Here is a 20,316-nt window from a genome sequence, read left to right as displayed (position 1 = left end):
GGTATCACATGATACTTGTCTTTGTCTGACTTACTTCACTTAGTATGATCATCTCTAGGTCCATCCATGTTGCTGCACATGACATTATTTCATTCTTTTTTATGGCTGAGTAATATTTCATTGTATATATGTACCACATCCTCTTTAGCCATTCCTCTGTCAATGGACATTTAAGTTGCTTCCATGTCTTGTCTATTGTAAATAGTGCTGCAGTTGGGATGCATGCATCTTTTTGAATTATGGTTTTTCTCTGGATGGATGCCCAGGAATGGGATTGCTGGATCATATGGTAGTATGATAGTTCTATTTTTAGTTTTTTAAGGATCCTCCAAACTGTTTTCCATGGCAGTTGTACCAATTTACATTACCACCAACAGTGTAGGAGGGTTCCCTTTTCTCTGTACCCTCTCCAATATAATTTATTGTTTGTAGACTATTTGATGGTAGCTATTCTGACTGGTGTGAGGTGATACCTCATTGCAGTTTTGATGCATTTCTCTAGTATTTAGCAATGTTGAGCATCTTTTCATGTGCTTTTTAGCTGTATGTCATCTTTGGAGAAGTGTGTGTTTAGACCTGACTTTTTTTGATTGGGTTGTTTGTTTTTTGATATAATGCTTCATGAGATGTTTGCGTATTTTGGAAATTAATCCATTGTCAGTTGCTTCTTTTGCAAGTATTTTCTCCCATTGTGTGGGTTGTATTTTCATTTTGTTTATGGTTTCCTTTGCTGTGTGAAAGCTTTTAAAATTAAGTCCCACTTGTTTATTTTTGTTTTTATTTTCAGTACTCTAAGAAGTGGATCCAAAAAGATATTCCTGTGATTTATGTCAAAGAATATTCTGCCTGTGTTTTCCTCTAAGAGTTTTATAGTATCCTTCCTTAACATTTAGGTCTTTAATCCATTGTGAGTTTATTTTTGTTTATGGTGTTAGTTCTAATTTCATTCTTTTGCATGTAGCTGCCCAGTTTTCCCAGTACCACTTATGAAGAGACTTTAAGAGGCCCTATTTAATAACATCTGTATTAACTACATGTTTGTGTTTAATATTGAAAAAATCCTATATATCTTATTAGGTGGCAGTAGGTAGCATCTGATGGAAAGTAATTTTGTTTTTAAGTCATCTACTTTGTTTAGGAGTTCTCAGGGCATAGCAGCAATAGATACTGAGGTGGTAGGTTTTTAGAAATATCAGTACAAGTGTTGGAGATGACCTACAAAATTGATCAAGGACAAGTGGCTTTTTCCTGTAAAGACCAAGACTAAATATTTTTGGATTTTTTGGCTCTCCATTCTTTGTTGCAGCTGAAACTTGGCTGTTGTGAAAGCAGCTATGGACAATGTGTAAATAAATGAATATGGGTGACTGAACCTGTGGGCCATAGTTTGCAGACCTCAATAAGCATTCTTTATTTTAAACTATACACTTATTTATTTATTTATTGCTTGCTTTTTTTAGGTCCACACCTGTGGCATGTGGAGGTTCCCAGCCTAGGGGTTGAATCAGAGTTGCAGCTGCCAGCCTACACCACAACAATGCAGGATCTCAGCCATGTCTGCAACCTACATCACAGCTCATGCTAACGCTTGATCCTTAAGCCTCCTTAACCCACTAAGTGAGGCCAGGGATTGAACTTGCATTTTCATGGATCCCAGTCAGGTTCCTTAAGCACTGAGCCAAGAAGGGAACTCCTGTTTTAAACTGCAAACATATTTAGAAAACCTTGTGCATAAAAATTAATTGTATTTTAGATATATTTATTTATACATGTTAAAAATATTTATTTAGTGTCAATTTAAGAGCTTATGTGCCAGGCACTATGCCAAATAGTAGGCATGGAGCAGTGAACAAAGCAGGCATGATTACTACCATCAAGAAGTTAATAATGTAATGGGTAAGTGGACACTGACCAAGTATTTAAATGCATAAGACAAAGAATAACATTGAGTGGCCTTACAATAAAAAGTCCTGTGGTGAATAGTTTTGTAAGATAGATAATCCTTTGTGTAGCCAATAATTACTCTCTATGATTTCCATTCATTAAAATTTGTGCTACATTTTCCTACAAAAATATTGGCACATTAGTATAGCATCTCAAAGGTAAATTATTTAAGCAAAACACTTCTCATGTGTGTGACACTCATTCAAAATAAATTAACTTGTCTATTATTAGAATGACAGCAAAGTCTACTTGATAGTTATATATATTTCCTTTCAAGTATAATTGCTCTTGAATTTTATTGTGTCAGTTTAGTATCATCTATTATTAATATATGATGTTTATTTTTTTTTATCTGTAGAGGTCCATTATCATCTGAAGGGACAGTTCATTTACATTTAGAAACTAAGGTATGAAATCAAACTTTTTGGGAATATAATTACATTCTGTAGAATTAAGTTTGTTTTTTAGACTTTTCTTAGACAAAATAGAGAAGGGGTATGACTCTATAGCATATAAGCCTTGATATTCAGAAAAGAGGCCGTTATGAAATGGTGCTCATAAAATAAATTGAATCCCTTTTTTGCCTCATAATTTCACTGAACATTGGAAGTGCATTGGAGAAACTCTAAGTGAAATTAGTCTGTTAGCTATTTCTAGTTTTTCTCTAAAGCTTATCTTTGCTAGATAGAAGATCTGAGAGAAAAAAGTACTCATATAGAAGAAGGTGATTTGGAAGGGATATACTTTCATTTTAATGTTTACGTTGTAGAAACCACCCCTCCACGTGCTGGGCATACTGGGATGTACAAGTTCCCCACCTGTGGGGAGCTACACCTAGGGAACAGTGTATGTGGAAGCCCGTCTGAAGGACAATCAGTGAGGAAAATTAAATTCTGTGATCAGAACATACAGTTTAACTAGCTAGCTGAATATCCTTGAACTTTGGGACTCATTTTCTTATCTTTGTAGTTCTTGGTCCCAGTGATAACTAGGTCTTTTCTAGCTGTACAGTTCTGGGGATTCCTTAAAATACAATTTGATTAATTCTGCAAAAATTGGAATTCTTCTATGGCAATTCCTTGTATTTAAAAAATTGCCTTCCTTGGCAAGTGATTAGAATCTAATTAATTAATCAATAGTTTTAATCCTTTTCATGTAGCCAAATAACAAAAATGTTGATCCACTAAACAAAGTTCAAAACAAACTACACTCCACAAGTAAAGGAAGAAAAACAAATTTAAGGTATAGTACAGTTTTTACAATATTACTTTCTATTATAAGTTTTGTAATTTACAGTATCATTCTTTCTTTTTTCTTTTTTCTTTTTTTTGCCATGCCTGTTACATGTGGAAATTCACAGGCCAGGGACCAAATCTGTGCCACAGGAGTGACCTAAGCTTTGTCAGTGAAAATGCCAGATCCGTAACCTGCTATGCCACAAGAAAACTCCTCATTGTTCTTAATTATTAAATACTTTCTGTTTCTGTAGATTGTTTTATACCCAAAATATACAAAACATACACTGTATCCATCTTCTCTACATTTAATAATTTAAAGCATTTTCTAATCAGAAATTTCTTGTAGCAATTAATGAACATTTTGTATTCTCTTAAGAAAAATTGTCACATTTCAAATTTTTAAAGTGTAATTTTTAGGTAGATATTTTTTAAGAACTAAGACTAAAACCTAGATGTCTTTCTCTGCCTATTTCTCTCAAATTGACTAGTCTTATACTTTTTGAACACTGTGTATTGTGTTCATTGAGATACAGCATGATTTCAGCATGCTCTCAATAAAACTAAAATGTAGTTATAATTTACATTCTATTGTTTTTGGTGAGAAAAAAGTTTTTTTTTTAGTATTTTAAGCATGAAAAGGAGATCCAAGAGTTTTTTTGAAGGTAGTAGACCTTCTAGAAGAGGAGGGTTATACCTTCAGTGGATTGTACCAACCAGCTTCTAGTTCACAGTAAATTATTATATGTCTGTTACTTATCCACACTGATAATTGCATTATAATTCTGGAAAAAAATTGTTAATTCTTGTGTCTTTTAGTTGGCTAAATCAAGTTTTTGTTTTTTGAATAAAAGACTCAAAATAGAGTGAAAGGATAAGGAAGAAAAAATCTTAAATACATTGATAGAAGAAAAGAGAATATATGCTACATACATATGTACATGCATACATAACTGGAAAGGGTTGTCTTGTTTTTAGACTTCAGGTTTACTTTTTACACTTTTTTCTTGTTGGTTTCCAGTCGTATAGCGTTGTGGTTGGAAAAGATGCTTGGTATGATTTCAATTTTCTTAAACGTTACTGAGGTTTGATTTGTAGCCCAGGATGTGATCAATCATAGAGAATGTTCCGTGTGCGCTTGAGAAGAATGTGTATTCTGTTGCTTTTGGATGGAATGTCCTATAAATATCTATTAAGTCCATCTGGTCTAATGCTTCATTCAGGGCCTGTGTTTCCTTATTGATTTTCTGTCTGGATGATCTGTCCGTTGCTATAAGTAGGGTGTTAAAGTCCCCCACTATTACTGTGTTATTGTCAATTTCTCCTTTTAAGGTTGTTAGCAGTTGCCTTATATACTGTGGTGATCCTATGTGGGGTACATAAATATTTAAAATTTTTGTATCTTCTTCTGGGATTGATCCTTTGATCATGCTGTAGTGACCTTCCTTGTCTTTTAAAATATTCTTCATTTTAAGGTCTATTTTGTCTGATATGAGTATTGCTACTCCAGCTTTTGACTCCCATCTGCATGGAATATTGTCTTCCATCCTCTCACTTTCAATTTGTATGTGTCCCTAGAAGTGAAGTGAGTCTCTTGAAGACAGCATATATATGGGTCTTGTTTTTGTATCCATTCTGCGAGCATATGTCTTTTGGTTGGGACATTTAGTCCATTGACATTTAAGGTAATTATGGGATATGTGTGTTTTTACTGCCATTTTATTAACTGTTTGGAATTCGTTTTTGTTGCTCTTTTTTCTTCCCTTCTTCTCTTATTCTCTCCTCTTGGGGTTTGATGACTATCTTTAGAGTGGTATTTGAGTTGATTTTTCTTATTTGTTTGTGTATCAATTGTAGATTTTTGGTTTGTAGTTACCCTGAAGTTTTGATATAGAAGTGTGTGTGGGGGTGATGTATTTATATATATATACACACACACATGTGTGTATATATGAGATTGTTTTAAGTGTTGGTCTCTTAATTGGAAGTGCATCTCCTCCTGCATTTGTACCCTCCTCTTCTCAGGATTTCTGATTTCGGTAGCATAATTGTGCATGGATGATTTCGTATCTTTACTGTATATATACCTTTACTGGTGAGCCTTGTCACTTGTGGCAATTTTGTTTCCAGTTGCATCCTTTTCTTTTCTGCCTAGAGAAGTTCCTTTAGTATTTGTTGTAAAGCGGGTTTAGTGGTGCTGAATTCTCTTAGCTTTTGCTTATCTGTAAAGCTTCTGATTTCTCCTTCAAATCTGAATGAGAGCCTTGCTGGGTAAAGTAATCCTGGTTGGAGGTTTTTTCCTTTCATCCTGTTAAGTATATCCTGCCCCTCCCTTCTGACCTGCAGAGTTTCTGCTGAAAAATCTGCTGCTAACCTTCTCTGGGTTTCTTTGTATGTATGTTACTTGTTTCTTTTCCCTAGCTGCTTTCAAGATTTTTTCTTTGTGTTTAATTTTGGTCATTTGGATTACTATGTGCCTCGGGGTGTTCCTCCTTGGATTTATTTTATATGGTACTCGTTGTGCTTCCTGGATTTGAGTGAGTGGTTCCTTTCCCATGTTAGGGAAGTTTTCAGCTATCATCTCTTTGAATATCTTTTCTGTCCCTTTCCCTCTCTCGTCTCCTCTGGCACTGCTATAATATGGATGTTGGTGCATTTAACGTTGTCCCAGAGTTCTCTGAGACTCTCTTCATTTGTTTTCAATCTTTTTTCTCTTTTCTGTTCTACATCCATGATTTCCACTAATCTGTCCTCCACCTCACTTACTCTGGTTCTTCCGTCTCCTGTATTCTGCTGTTGGCTGCTTCTAATGAATTTTTAATTTCAGTTATTGTATTTTGCATCTCTTCTTGCTTAAGTTTTATATCTTGTATCTCTTTGGTCAGTGTTTCCTGTAAGTTATCCATCTTTGCCTCCAGTTTATATCCAATGTCTTGCATCATCTTCAGCATCAACAGTCTAAAGTCTTTTTTCTTGAGGCTGAGAATCTCCTGATCACTTAGCTGATTTTCTGTTTTTTTTTTTCTTTCTCCCTCATCTGAGTTATAGTTCTCTGTCTTTTCATGTTTATAAGTTTTTGGCGTGTTGACCGTTTTTCAAATAATAGAGTTGTAGTCTCTCTCTTACTTCTGGCATCTGCCCCCCTTGTGGGTGAGGTTGGTACAGGGACTTGGTGTAGGCTTCCTACGGGAGGGAGTGATGCCTGCCCACTGGTATGTAGAGCTGATTCTTACCCCTCTGGTGGGTGGGCTTTGTCTCTGGGTGAGATTTGAGGTGGCTGTGTGCCTGGGGAGTCTTTAGGTAGCCTGTTTACTGATGGGTGGGGCTCTGGCCCCACCTGGATTGTTGTTTGGCCTGGGGCTTCTCAGCACTTATGGATGGGGCCAGATTTTCCCAAAGTGGCCACCTCCAGAGAATGGCATGCTGGCTGCTGAATATTTCCAAGAGCTTTACTTCCAGTGTCCTTCCTTCACAAATAGCCACATTCACCCATTTTTCCAGGAGGTCCTCCAAGAACTGCAGTCAGGTTTGACCCAGATTCCTATGGAGACTTTGCTTTGCCCTGGGACCCAGTGCACATGAAAGTCTGTGTGCACCTTTTAAGAATGGGGTCTCCATTTCCCCCAGTCCCATGGTGCTCCTGTGCACAAGCCCCACTGGCCTTCAATGCCAGATGCTCTGGGGGCTCTTTCTCCCAATGCCAGATCTCCACACGTGGGGGTTTGATGTTGGGCTCAGAACTCTCACTCCTGTAGGTGGTCTCTGTGATACAGTTACTTTCCAGTCTGTGGGGCTTCCCACCTGGGAAGTATGGGGTTGCTTATATCACATAATTGCCCCTTCTAGCTCTTGATGCAGCTTCCTTTTTGTCTTCTGGGGTAGGATATCTTTTTGAAAGTTTCTGGTCCATTTGGTTGAAGATTGCTCAGTATTTGGTTGTAAACTTTGTTGTTTTTAGTTGAGCTCCAGTCCTACTATTCTGCCATCTTAATCCCATATCCTCAAGTTTACTTTTTAAATAAAAGGTTCTTTTTCCAAAAGAATTTTAAAACCTTTGCTTATTTGTTAAAATTAAGTTTAGCTTTAAAGTTAAAAGAAAGGCTTTCAGAACCAAACTTAATGGGTTAGGCCTGGCCCATTCCTCAATGCCTTTAGAAGTGACTTTTACTTTTAATTTCTCTCCTTCATTAAAAAAAAATTCAAACTTTTGGTAGACTTTGATTTTTGCCTAGAATGTGTTGCTTTAGGTAGAAATAAAATACAGTTTGAGCTAAGAAATGTTTGCTTTATAATTCTTTCTCCAGAAGTATTATTTTTCGGTTTTTGCAGAATCTAGCTAGTGTGATTTCTGATTGTACAGTTCTTCTCCAGTAGCATGTAAAATTAAAAGCCGAAGTCTGGATATGACCTAGAGGGCAAAGTTCCGTACTCTTAGTTTTGATACTCACTTGTCTGCAGGTGTGTTAACCTAAAACAAATTATCCAGCAAAAAATGGGTTTATTTGGGATCAGCAGAGAATTGCACTTTAGGGTCTGCAACCATGACAGGCCCCGTGCAAGACCCCAACAGCAAGGCAAGAACCCTTTATATGGAGAAAAGGAAGTTGGGAGGGCTAGAGTAAACAAAGACTCTTCATTACCTGAGTGTTTGCCAGGAAGGAAGAGTCTTCCTTCATACTTTTGGGCTCTGCTATTGCTACAGTATGTGAGAGCTCCCCCTTCTGTTCTCCTTTCTGTTTTTTTTTTTTTTTTTCTCATGATTTTTATTTTTTCCACTGTAGTTGGTTTACAGTGTTCTGTCAATTTTCAACAGTATAGCAAAGTGACCCAGTCACACATACATATATACCTTCTTCTTCTCACATTATCCTCCATGATGTTTCATCACAAGTGACTAGATATAGTTCCCTGTGCTTTCCTGTTTTATTGAGGTTTCTGTTTATTATTTTTTATACTTCTCTAGCCTTCTCTAGCTCTGTGGTTGTGTATTTCACAAGTTTGAAAGTCTATTAAGTCTCATGAAATATTGTCCTTGAAAGTATCATTTGTAGATTTTATCATAAATTAAAAATTTACGTTAATTTTGATGTGCTTTGTTATTTGGATGAAGTCGTATTTGGGAATCATATCTCTTTTTTATATTATATGTAATATGAAATGACATATATGTTTTTTGTTTTGTTTTTAGTGTAAAATTGAAATACTCTGATGTACGAACTGCCAATGATGTTGCCATTCCAGAGGATTTCTCAGACTTTTCTCTTGCAAAAACAATTAGCAAAATTGAAGGGCAACTGGAGGAAGAAGGTTTACCAGATTATATAGATGATGATATTTTTTGTGGTGTTAGTAAAGACATTGGATCTGGTAGGGTTTTTTGTTTTTTATCCTTATATCACTACTACTTAGAAGAAGATATTTGGGAACTATTTTTCTCATATTTAAAAAATGTGTTATGATGTTTTACATTTGTTTGATAGATGAACTAAAATTGGTAGGGTCAATAATTGTTGAAAATGGATGATGAGTAAGTAGTGTTTCATTGGACTAGTCTCGTTACTTTTTGTCTTTTTTTTTTTTTTTTTAGGGCCGTACCCACATCATTCTGATGTTTCCAAGCTAGGGACCACAGCCACAGCAACTCGGGGTATGAGCCTCATCTGCAACCTATACCACAGCTCACAGCAAAGCCAGATCCCTAACCCATTGAGTGAGGCCAGGGATCAAACCTACATCCTCATGGATACTAGTTGGATTTGTTACTGCCATGCCACAATGGGAACTCCCTCACCACTTTTATGTGATTAATATTTTCCACTATAAAAAGTAAAAATAGAAAACCCTATCTGGTATTGATTTCATTCACCACTTTTCAACTAAGGTTAAATGCCCCATAGCTTATCATTAAAACACTGAAATAATTTTTAAAAACTATGTTTATTTGAATTACTTTCATTTAATGTTAATGAATTCTCTTTATCATATGTTAAATCAACACATATTAAAGGATAAATGAATTAATGATGTAACATCAGGTAAAATAATCAAGTAAGTTTTTTAGTGAATGTTATTTTGTCTTATAAACTTATTCTCTGCATACCACTAGAAAAATAATACTTAGTCTAGATCCATCTAAAAACATCCTGTTAGTTACCAGTAATGCCTCTAAAATTGGAGTTCCCGTCGTGGCGCAGTGGTTAACGAATCCGACTAGGAACCATGAGGTTGCGGGTTTGGTCCCTGCCCTTGCTCAGTGGGCTAACGATCTGGTGTTGCCGTGAGCTGTGGTGTAGGTTGCAGACACGGCTCAGATCCCGCGTTGCTGTGGCTCTGGCGTAGGCTAGTGGCTACAGCTCCGATTCGACCCCTAGCCTGGGAAACTCCATATGCCGTGGGAGAGGCCCAAGAAATAGCAAAAAGACAAAAAATAAATAAATAAATAAAAAATAAAGTTGTTGAATTTATGAGGAACCACCTATGCTATTTAAAAAAAAATAAGGCAGTTGAGTGGTTAATGCTAAATTAAGTAATTGTGGGTTCAGGCAAACTGCTCAGCCCCTCTGTAATAGCAATTTCTTCATTTGAAACTTCTACAGTTTGTATTAGATGATCTTGAAATTTATCTTTAAAAGTCTCTGATTCTGTGAAAATTGTAGCAGCTTACATAGGTAATGATTATTGTGCCCCATGCTAGTTAGTCATAAATGAAGAATAATTCATTTATGCATTTGTTACATTTAATGACCTATCCAAGCTTTCTGGGGCTAATTGTTAGGAGTGATGGTAAGTGAAACAGAAAGCTACCTCCATGCTTCTGTTAAGATGCCTTCAGGGACAAAATGGTCAGACACTGGCTGTCCTCAGTTTCACAGTCACCCGTGGTCTTGTTACCAAGTTCTTCCTCCCATATATGGGAAACAGCACAGAAGACCTTAAATTGCTGCTTTTTTCCCCCTCTTGTTTCTGAATTGCCTCTCTGCCACTTTGCATTCCTTTCTTCCCTTTTGGCTGAGGTATCTCCCATTTTAGGGGAGTTTTTGCTTACTCTACATGATTGCCTTGAATGGATGGGTTATGTGCAGTAGAAAACAACTTAAAAAAAGTAGTTTAGTAGCACAGCCTGCTTTGTAAAACTGTAGTTGGGATGGGATAGGAGGGGAGGTTAATGCTGTGGACCTCTAGAGACAGAGCACTCAGCTCCTTGATGCTATACTAATGTTAGAGTTGGGGAGAGAAAGAGAAGGGAAAAGTCATGCTTTCCTATTCTTTCTTTCTTCTCTTTCTTCCTAGAGACCAACTACTGTAAACTTCACACTTTTAAGTTTATCATTTCCCTTCTGTCCTCTGCTAACCTGGAGTTATATGAGGCTAGAAGGAGAGTTGAGGCTGGAGAAATCTTGATGAGGCTAGAGCCAACCAACATTCACAGCTCCTTCATAACACTTTATAAGAGGAGCTTTGAAACAGGAACTGTGCATGTATATTTATGTGCTCTGTGCGATTAATCCTAATGACCTCTCAGAGACTATTCAGTGTTTAGTGAAGATAAGCTACATGAAGGCAAAGTTTGTCTTTTAATATCCCTATTATTCCTAGAACATAGTAGAACTTAATATATATCTTTTTAATGAATGATTGAATGAATTACGAGTTCTAAGTTCAGTTTTCACTTTATTTACTTTTATAATGAATTATGAGTTCTAAGTTCAGTTTTCACTTTATTTACTTTTATAGGCCTGAAAACTGCAAAGATGTTATTGAATAAAGGACTTTTGCTAGCAATGAAATGCCAAAGGTAGATCTTAATGAAGGTTTGTGATAGAAAGATTTGACAGAAGGTATTAGTGTAATTTTTTTGCTTCTAAGACAGACTACATTTTAACCGGAATTGGGACATGTGTTACAGTCAATGGCATTTTATAATTACAGTGGCTGATATTGAAGTTAAGTTTTGCTAGATAGGATTTGTGTTTGCTTCTGTCAAACACTTGGGGGCATGACTCACCTGAGACCACTTTAAATTCTGGTGTTTTAGACCACCTTGCTACATATGAATTCAGTCTGCAAACTTATATGAGTACTGGCTTATGGTTGGAATTCTCAGAGAGGTTTTTGGGTTCTTTCCCCCATATTTACTCAGTTCCAGTCTTGAGATATGAATAGTTCCTTTCTGTTTGGTGGATTTTTCATTTACTTTTACTTTAGAGGTGTTTAGTGTCTTTAGTGTTCTCAAACAGGAATCTCCTATTAGACTCCCCATCTTGAGCATTTTTCCCCTCATAAAGTAATGGTTTATCTTACACTGATGACATCTTAGATTCAGTGGAATGCAATAAATATTATTATTTAAATTGACACAGAAGCACAGATCAGATTTCTGAAGGCCAAACTCCGTGTTATGCAAGAGGAATTGGATAATGTTGTATGTGAGTGCAATAAAAAGGTAAGTTTTTAAAACCTTTTAGAATAAATACTCTAATATTTAAAAACATTTTAGGAGCAGTTTTCAATTTTATTTTAAAAACAGCTTCATTGAGGTATAATTCACAGTTAAATTTTAAATTTAAAAATTGTGTGTAAATACTGAACACACAATTTATTCTATTCTGAGATATTGAATTTTCACAGAGCTGAAGAAATTTAAATACTTGTTAGCAATTAGAGTACTCTATGTTAGACTTACAAGTGTAAGCTATTAAATGCCAATAAACATCTGACTTCCATTTTGGGGGAAGAAAATGGAATGTAGTTTGTTTTTTCCTTGTATAATAGGTATAAATATCTCTTCAAAGATCATACAAAGCTCCTTTGTTTTCTGCTTTATGTTTTGATACAAAATATTGTGGTTTTTTTCATATAACGTATAATTTCATAACTATAGGAGGATGAAATTCAGGATTTAAAGTCTCAACTGAAAATTTTTGAAGAAGATTGTGTGAAACAGCAGCGAACAATTAATTTGCAGCAGTCTCAAATAGAAAAGTATAAAACTCTTTTCGAAGAAGCAAACCAAAAATGTGATGGATTACAGCAACAGTTGTCTTCAGTAGAAAGGGTAATAATTTTGCTATTTTTCCTAATCTAATTCCAAAGATACACGAAATCATTAAAGTCTCATGTTTGCGCAAATACCACTTTTCACAGTTTAGTTATTTTATTAGTGTTTACTAAAAATTCTTCCTCCATTATTGAGCTAGTAGCTTTATCGAGAATTAATTCACATAATCTCATCCTTTAAAGTGTACAACTTAGTGGCTATTTGTATATTCATAGTATTGTGCGCCCATCACTAGTTTTAAGTTTAGAACATTTTCATCACCCATAAAGTCACCCTTACCTTTTAGCCTCAGTACCTCAGACCTCTTTCCCCAGTCCACACCACTCCTAGGCAATCTTTTCATTCATTTTCTGTCTTGATATGTTTGCCTACTCTGGCCATTTCTGGATATGTAGAATCTTATAGTATGTGATATTTAGTAACCAACATTTCTCTCTCTCTCTCTCTTTTTTTTTTTTTTTTTGTCTTTTTGCCATTTCTTGGGCCACTCCTGTGGCATATGGAGGTTCCCAGGCTAGGGGTCGAATTGGAGCTGTAGCCACCGGCCTACGCCAGAGCCACAGCAACGCAAGATCCGAGCCGCATCTGCAACCTACACCACAGCTCATGGCAACGCCGGATCGTTAACCCACTCAGTAAGGGCAGGGATCGAACCCACAACCTCATGGTTCCTAGTCGGATTCGTTAACCACTGCGCCACGACAGGAACTCCCATTTTTCTCTTAATGTAATATTTTTAGCCTTTATTCACATTGTAGCTTGTATTAGCACTCCATTCCTTTTTATGGAGTAATATTCCTTCTTATAGAGTATATGGATGTGAAACATTTTATTATGTGTTTATCAGTTGATGGACATTTGTGTTGTTTCTACTTTTTGGCTGTTTTGAATATTGCTTCTATGAATATTCAAGTACAAGTTTTTGTTTTCCTTGGGCATATTCCTAGAGGCAGAATTGCTGGATTACAACCTTATGTTTAACCTTTTGAAGAACTGCAGACTGTTTTCCTAACCAGCTACACCATTTTTATGTTTCTCCCAGCAAAGGACTCCAGTTTTTCCACATCTTACCAACACATGTCAAATTGGGGGTACCAATACCCTGTGGATACTGAGGGCTGACTGTATACATCTTTTGAGTGTTATATACCAAATAAATCACATTTTACAGAATGCGAAACTGAGTCTCAGAGGTTAAGTTCTCTGAGTTGTGACAAATGCATAGTCACCTAGCCATCACCACAACTGAGATATAGAACACGTTCATCATCCCCCAAAATTTCTTTGTGGATTTTATCCAGTCCTTTCCCTACTCTCAGCCTCATGGCTATTTTGTTTTTGATTCTTATATTTTGGCCTTTTCCAGAATGTCATATAAATAGAAGTACATAGTAGCCTAAAAAGTCTTTGTTTTTTTCACTTAGCATATAGCATTTGAAAAAATCATCCATGTTGTGTAGTCTGTTCCCTTTTATTGTTGACTATAACATTGAATGGATATACATTTTGTTTACCTACTCATCTGGAAAGAAAAATTAATTATGGTTTCTAATAGTCTAAGCCTATACTGTCCAAAATGGTAGCCACTCATCATATGTGCTTAGTCCAAATTGTGACATACTATAAGTATAAACATCAAATTTTGAAGATTAAATACAAAAAAATATATAAAAATATCAATGTTTTTATGTTGGCTATATATAAAATAATATTTTGGATATATTGAGATAAGGGAAATACACTTATATTCTACCTATTTTTTCTTAAAGTGGCTACTAGAAAATTTTAAATTACATAGTTTGTGTAACATTTCTTTTGCTTTAAGAAATAAAGGCAAGTGGTCTAAGAGAAAAACAAGATATTATGTCTGGGACAAAAACTGTTTTAAATTGCCATTTTACCATTTATCATCATACATCTAAGCTGTGGCCATATCACTGCTCTAGTTTCAGATAATTTTGAAACCTCACCTACATCTTTGATTCTTTTCTTGTTCTTGGCCCTTACACCCAATCCTATACATTCTTTCATACAAATATTTTTCATTTATCTCTTCAATTCCCTTTGCTCCTTCTTGGCTCAGGCTGTTATTATCTTATTTCTGAATCTTCCTCACTGGTTGTTTATGTCCTTTATCTTTTCCTTATCCATGGTATTCTATACTCTGTAAAAAGATCAGTATTCTCATTGATTATAGTTCTACTTTTATATGGGCACAAAAGGAACTAATATTCTTTGAGTGCTATGTGCCATACATATCACATTTTATATATAGAAAGGGAAACTGTATCTGATAGGTTAAGCAAATTACCTAAGGTCATATGGGAGTGGCAGATCAGTATTCAAACTGTGTTTGTCTGACTACAAATCATATAAACTCTTTCTCCAAGTTGCCAAAGTTAAATGGACTTGAACACATAGTTGTTCCAAAATCTCGTTGTTGTTTAGAGTTAAGTATTTGAAACTTTTAGTTCATAATAAATGTTCCAAGGAATTATGATACATTGGCTAGCTGAAAACTTGTAGAAAAATTTGTATTGGCTCTCAATTTCTCTATTTACCTACCAGCCAGAGAGACGTAACAACTCTCCTGGGTTAAGTGACACTCAAGATGGAATCTTTCTTTGCCAATTCCATTCATTTTTTATATCTCTAGAAACAAGTCTCAATGTACAGTTCACACAAGTGCAAAACAGAACTTAAGTTTGATGTAGTTGTTCTATAAACCTGTGAAAATCAAGTAGTAAAACATTGTTATGCATATTAACTTACTTTAGGGGCTAATACTAACAGATGGAGTCATTATAAAAACAAAAAAACAGAAAGCATTTTACTCCAACTTTAGATTTTTGTTTTTTTCTATTAGTGATCTTTTTAAAAATCAGCTTTATTGAGGAATAACTTAAATACAATAAAATATATTAATTGTACAGTTCATTGAGTTTTACAAGTTAATATATATCATTATAGTCACCATGATCAAAATTTTAAAAAATTGTTATCACCCCTCCAAAATTTCCTTTGTTATCACCCCTCCAAAATCCCCATGCAGCCACTGATTTGCATTCTTTCACTATAGATTAGTTTCCTTGTTCAAAAGTTGCATATAGATGGAATCCTAAGAATGTACCTTTTTGTATCTGTCTTCTTCAGTTTAATATTTTTGAGATTCATAAGTGTTGTTTTATATTTTATGGTTCATTGACTTGTATTATTGAGTAGTATTTATTTATGGATTTACTACATTTCATCTATTCAATAGTTGATGGACTTTTATTTCTAGCCCTGGACTTTAAGAAATAAAGCCACCATGAATTTTCATGTACAAGTGTTTCATGTACAGGTGTTTTGTGTAGACCCATGCTTTTGTGTAGACACACTCAATATCATTAATAATGTTGGATAAATACTTAGGAGTAAAATTTCTGAGTATTATGGAAAGTGTACGTTTAACTTTTTAAGAAACTGTCAAACTGTGTTCTAAAGTTGATTGTATCATTTTTCATTCTCACTAGGAATATATTGCTATATATCCAACACCTGGTATTGGCCATCTTTTAATTATTAGCTACTCTAGAGGGGCTGAAGTAGTATCTCATTGCAGTTGCATTTGTATATCCTTTATAACAATTGATCTTGAGCATCATTTCATATGCTTATTGAACATTTGTCTGGCTTCTCTTGTGATGTATCTGTTCAATTTTTTTGCCCAGTTTTTAGACACTGAGTTGTGGTAAGAGTTCTTCATTTCCTTATATAATTTCTTTGTTAGAAAGTATATGTATTTTGGGCTTTTTAATTTTCTTAATAGTGTCTTTCAGAAGGCAAAGGCAGCAGTTTCAAATTTTGATGAATTCTAATATATTATTTTTTGTGTGGTTATAAGATTTTTTTCATTCTATTCAAGAAATCTTTGCCAACAAATTTAACTAGTATGTACAAGTCTGTTTGGATTTTCCACTATGTTTTGAGTCAGTTTTGGTAATTTATGTTTTTTAAGAAATTTTTCCAAGTCATCTAAGTAGTCAAATTTATAAGCATAAATTTGTCCATAATATTCCTCTATTTTAAATTTTTTTAATATTTTAATTACTGTTAATTACCTCAGTTTCATTCATGATATTAATAATTTGTCTTTTCTCTGTTTTATTCTTAATCAGTCTAGTTAGATACTTATCAATTTCATTGAACTTTTCAGTGGATTAGCATTTTATTTAATTGACTTTTTCTGTTTTCTACTTCATTAATTTCTAACCTTATCTTTAGCATTTCCATCATTTTTATTTAGACTTAATTTGTTCTTATTTTTCATGATTCTTAAGACAGAAGCTTAGATAACTGATTTTGTCCTTTTTTTCTTTCCTAACATAAGCATTTATAAATGTAAATGTTGCTTTATCTGCATCCCACAAACTTTGATAGTCTTTATTTTCATTGAGTTCAAATTATTTTCTAATTTCCTCCCTGATATTTCTTGATCACTGGTTTATTTAGAAGCGTATGTTGCTCACGAAGCCTACAGCAAGCCCCCATACCAACTTCAGCCACAAGGGGGGCAAACACCAGAAGTAAGAGAGGCTACAACTCTATTGTCCGAAAAAAGGACACCACACCAAAAACCTATAAAAATGGAAAGACAGAACTATAACTCAGATAAGGCATAAAGAAAAAACCCAGAAAAACAGCTAAATGATTTGGAGATTATCAACCTTCAGGAAAAAGACCTTAGACTGTTGATACTGAAGATGATGCAAGACATTGGAAATAAGCTAGAGGCAAACATTGATAACTTACAGAAAACATTGAGCACAGAAATACATGATTTAACACTTAAGCAAGCATAGATGCAAAATAGGATAACTGAAATAAAAAATTCATTGGAAACAACCAACAACAGAATATACAAAGCAGACAAATGAATAAGCAGGGTGGAGGACAGACTAGTAGAAATTATGGATGTGGAACAGAAAAGAGAAAAAAGATTGAAAAGAAATGAAGAGATATGGAAATATATTCCATGCTCCTGGGTCGGAAGAATTAATATTGTAAAAATGGCCATACTACACAAAGCAATCTACAGATTCAATGAAATCCCCATCATTACCCATGACATTTTTCACAGAAGTAGAACAAACAATCCAAAATTTTATATGGAACCACAAAAGACCTAGAATTGCCAAAGCAATTCTGAGGAACAAAAACCAAGCAGGAGGCATAACTCTTCCAGACTTCAGGCAATATTACAAAGTCACAGTAATCAAGACAGTGTGGTATTGGTATCAAAACAGACAGACAGACCAATGGAACAGAAGAGAGAACACAGAAATAAACCCAGACACCTATGGTCAATTAGTCTTCAACCAAGGAGGCAAGAACATAAAATGGGAAAGACAGTCTTTTCAGCAAGTATTGCTGAGAAACCTGGACAGCTGCATGCAAATCAATGAAACTAGAACACACCCTCACACCATGCATGAAAATAAACTCAAAATGGCTCAAAGATTTAAATGTAAGAAAAGACACCATCACACTCCTGGAAGAGAACATAGGCAAAACACTCTCTGACATCCACCTTACAAATGTTTTCTCAGGTCAGTCTCCCAAAGCAACAGAAATAAAAACAAAAATAAACCACTGGGACCTGGCAAGCTTTTGCACAGCAAAGGAAACCAAAAAGAAAACAAAAAGGCAGCTTACAAAATGGGAGAAAATAGTTTCAAATGATGCAACTGACAAGGGCTTAATCTCTAGAATATACAGGCAACTTATACAACTCAACAGGAAAAAAGCCAACTACCCAATTGAAAAATTGGCAAAAACCTGAATAGACATTTCTCCAAGGAAGATGTACAGATGGCTAACAAGCATGTGAAAAAAAGCTCAACCTCACTGATTATTTGACAAATGCAAATCAAAACTACCACGAGATACCACCTCACACCAGTCAGAATGGCCATCAAAAATAACAAATGCTGGAGGGGGTGTGGAGAAAAGGGAACCCTCCTGCACTGTTGCTGGGAATGTAAGCTGGTACAACCACTATGGAGAACAGTATGGAAATACCTTAGTAAACTATACATAGAACTATGATATGACACAGCAATCCCACTCTTGGGCGTATATCCAGACAGAACTTTCCTTAAAAAAGACACATGCACCTGTGTGTTCATTGCAGCGCTATTTATAATGGCCAAGACATGGAAACAACCTAAATGTCCACTGACAGATGATTGGATTAGGAAGATGTGGTATATATACACAATGGAATACTACTCAGCCAAAAAAAGAACAAAATAATGCCATTTGCAGCAACATGAATGGAACTAGATACCCTCATACTAAGTGAACTAAGCCAGAAGGAGAAAGACAAAACCAGATGATATCACTTATATCTGGAATCTAGTATAAACGGCACAAATGAACCTTTCCACAGAAAAGAAAGTCATGGACATGGAGAACAGACTTGTGGTTGCCAAGAGGAAGGGGGAGGTAGTGGGATGGATGGGGTGCTTGGGGTTAATAGATCTAGACTGTTGCCTTTGGAATGGATTAGCAATGAGATCCTGCTGTGTAGCACAGGGAACTATGTCTAGTCATTTATGATGGAGCATGATAATGTGAGAAAATAGAATGGGTATATGTATGTGTAACTGGGTCACCATGCTGCACAGTAGAAAAAAAATAAAAGGAAAAAAGAAAAGAAATGAAGAGAGTCTCAGAGAACTCTGGGACAATGTTAAACATACCATATTATAGGGGTGCCAGAAGGAGAAAAGAGACAGAAAGGGACAGAAAAAAATATTCAAAGAGATGATAGCTGAAAACTTCCCTAACATGGGAAAGGAACCACTCACTCAAATCCAGGAAGCACAACGAGTACCTTATAAAATAAATCCAAGGAGGAACACCCCGAGGCACATAGTAATCCAAATGACCAAAATTAAACACAAAGAAAAAATCTTGAAAGCAGCTAGGGAAAAGAAACAAGTAACATACATACAAAGAAACCCAGAGAAGGTTAGCAGCAGATTTTTCAGCAGAAACTCTGCAGGTCAGAAGGGAGGGGCAGGATATACTTAACAGGATGAAAGGAAAAAACCTCCAACCAGGATTACTTTACCCAGCAAGGCTCTCATTCAGATTTGAAGGAGAAATCAGAAGCTTTACAGATAAGCAAAAGCTAAGAGAATTCAGCACCACTAAACCCGCTTTACAACAAATACTAAAGGAACTTCTCTAGGCAGAAAAGAAAAGGATGCAACTGGAAACAAAATTGCCACAAGTGACAAGGCTCACCAGTAAAGGTATATATACAGTAAAGATACGAAATCATCCATGCACAATTATGCTACCGAAATCAGAAATCCTGAGAAGAGGAGGGTACAAATGCAGGAGGAGATGCACTTCCAATTAAGAGACCAACACTTAAAACAATCTCATATATACACACACGTGTGTGTGTATATATATATAAATACATCACCCCACACACACTTCTATATCAAAACTTCAGGGTAACTACAAACCAAAAATCTACAATTGATACACAAACAAATAAGAAAAATCAACTCAAATACCACTCTAAAGATAGTCATCAAACCCCAAGAGGAGAGAATAAGAGAAGAAGGGAAGAAAAAAGAGCAACAAAAACGAATTCCAAACAGTTAATAAAATGGCAGTAAAAACACACATATCCCATAATTACCTTAAATGTCAATGGACTAAATGTCCCAACCAAAAGACATATGCTCGCAGAATGGATACAAAAACAAGACCCATATATATGCTGTCTTCAAGAGACTCACTTCACTTCTAGGGACACATACAAATTGAAAGTGAGAGGATGGAAGACAATATTCCATGCAGATGGGAGTCAAAAGCTGGAGTAGCAATACTCATATCAGACAAAATAGACCTTAAAATGAAGAATATTTTAAAAGACAAGGAAGGTCACTACAGCATGATCAAAGGATCAATCCCAGAAGAAGATACAAAAATTTTAAATATTTATGTACCCCACATAGGATCACCACAGTATATAAGGCAACTGCTAACAACCTTAAAAGGAGAAATTGACAA

The 20,316-nt window shown here is 35.3% G+C and overlaps 1 protein-coding gene across 8 annotated transcripts in view; it reads left to right on the top strand.

Annotated features, from left to right (window-relative positions):
• Positions 1-20,316, top strand: part of TEX9 (testis expressed 9) — a 302,725-nt gene that overhangs the window by 132,444 nt on the left and 149,965 nt on the right. For 4 of the 8 annotated variants that reach the window (XM_047766284.1, XM_047766282.1, XM_047766280.1 and 1 more), the window contains 6 exons: positions 2,303-2,351; positions 3,104-3,186; positions 8,368-8,546; positions 8,767-8,826; positions 11,540-11,622; positions 12,061-12,234. In XM_047766284.1, the coding sequence (XP_047622240.1) occupies positions 2,303-2,351; positions 3,104-3,186; positions 8,368-8,546; positions 8,767-8,826; positions 11,540-11,622; positions 12,061-12,234 (628 nt within the window). The remainder of the gene's footprint in view (positions 1-2,302; positions 2,352-3,103; positions 3,187-8,367; positions 8,547-8,766; positions 8,827-11,539; positions 11,623-12,060; positions 12,235-20,316) is intronic. The other 4 variants (XM_047766286.1, XM_047766287.1, XM_047766281.1 and 1 more) reach the window with 3 other exon arrangements.

This window comes from Phacochoerus africanus, chromosome 2 (assembly GCF_016906955.1).
Source record: "Phacochoerus africanus isolate WHEZ1 chromosome 2, ROS_Pafr_v1, whole genome shotgun sequence".
NCBI lineage: Eukaryota > Metazoa > Chordata > Mammalia > Artiodactyla > Suidae > Phacochoerus > Phacochoerus africanus.
Note: the sequence above shows the minus strand (reverse complement) of the source record. Positions and strands in the feature narration are given on the sequence as shown.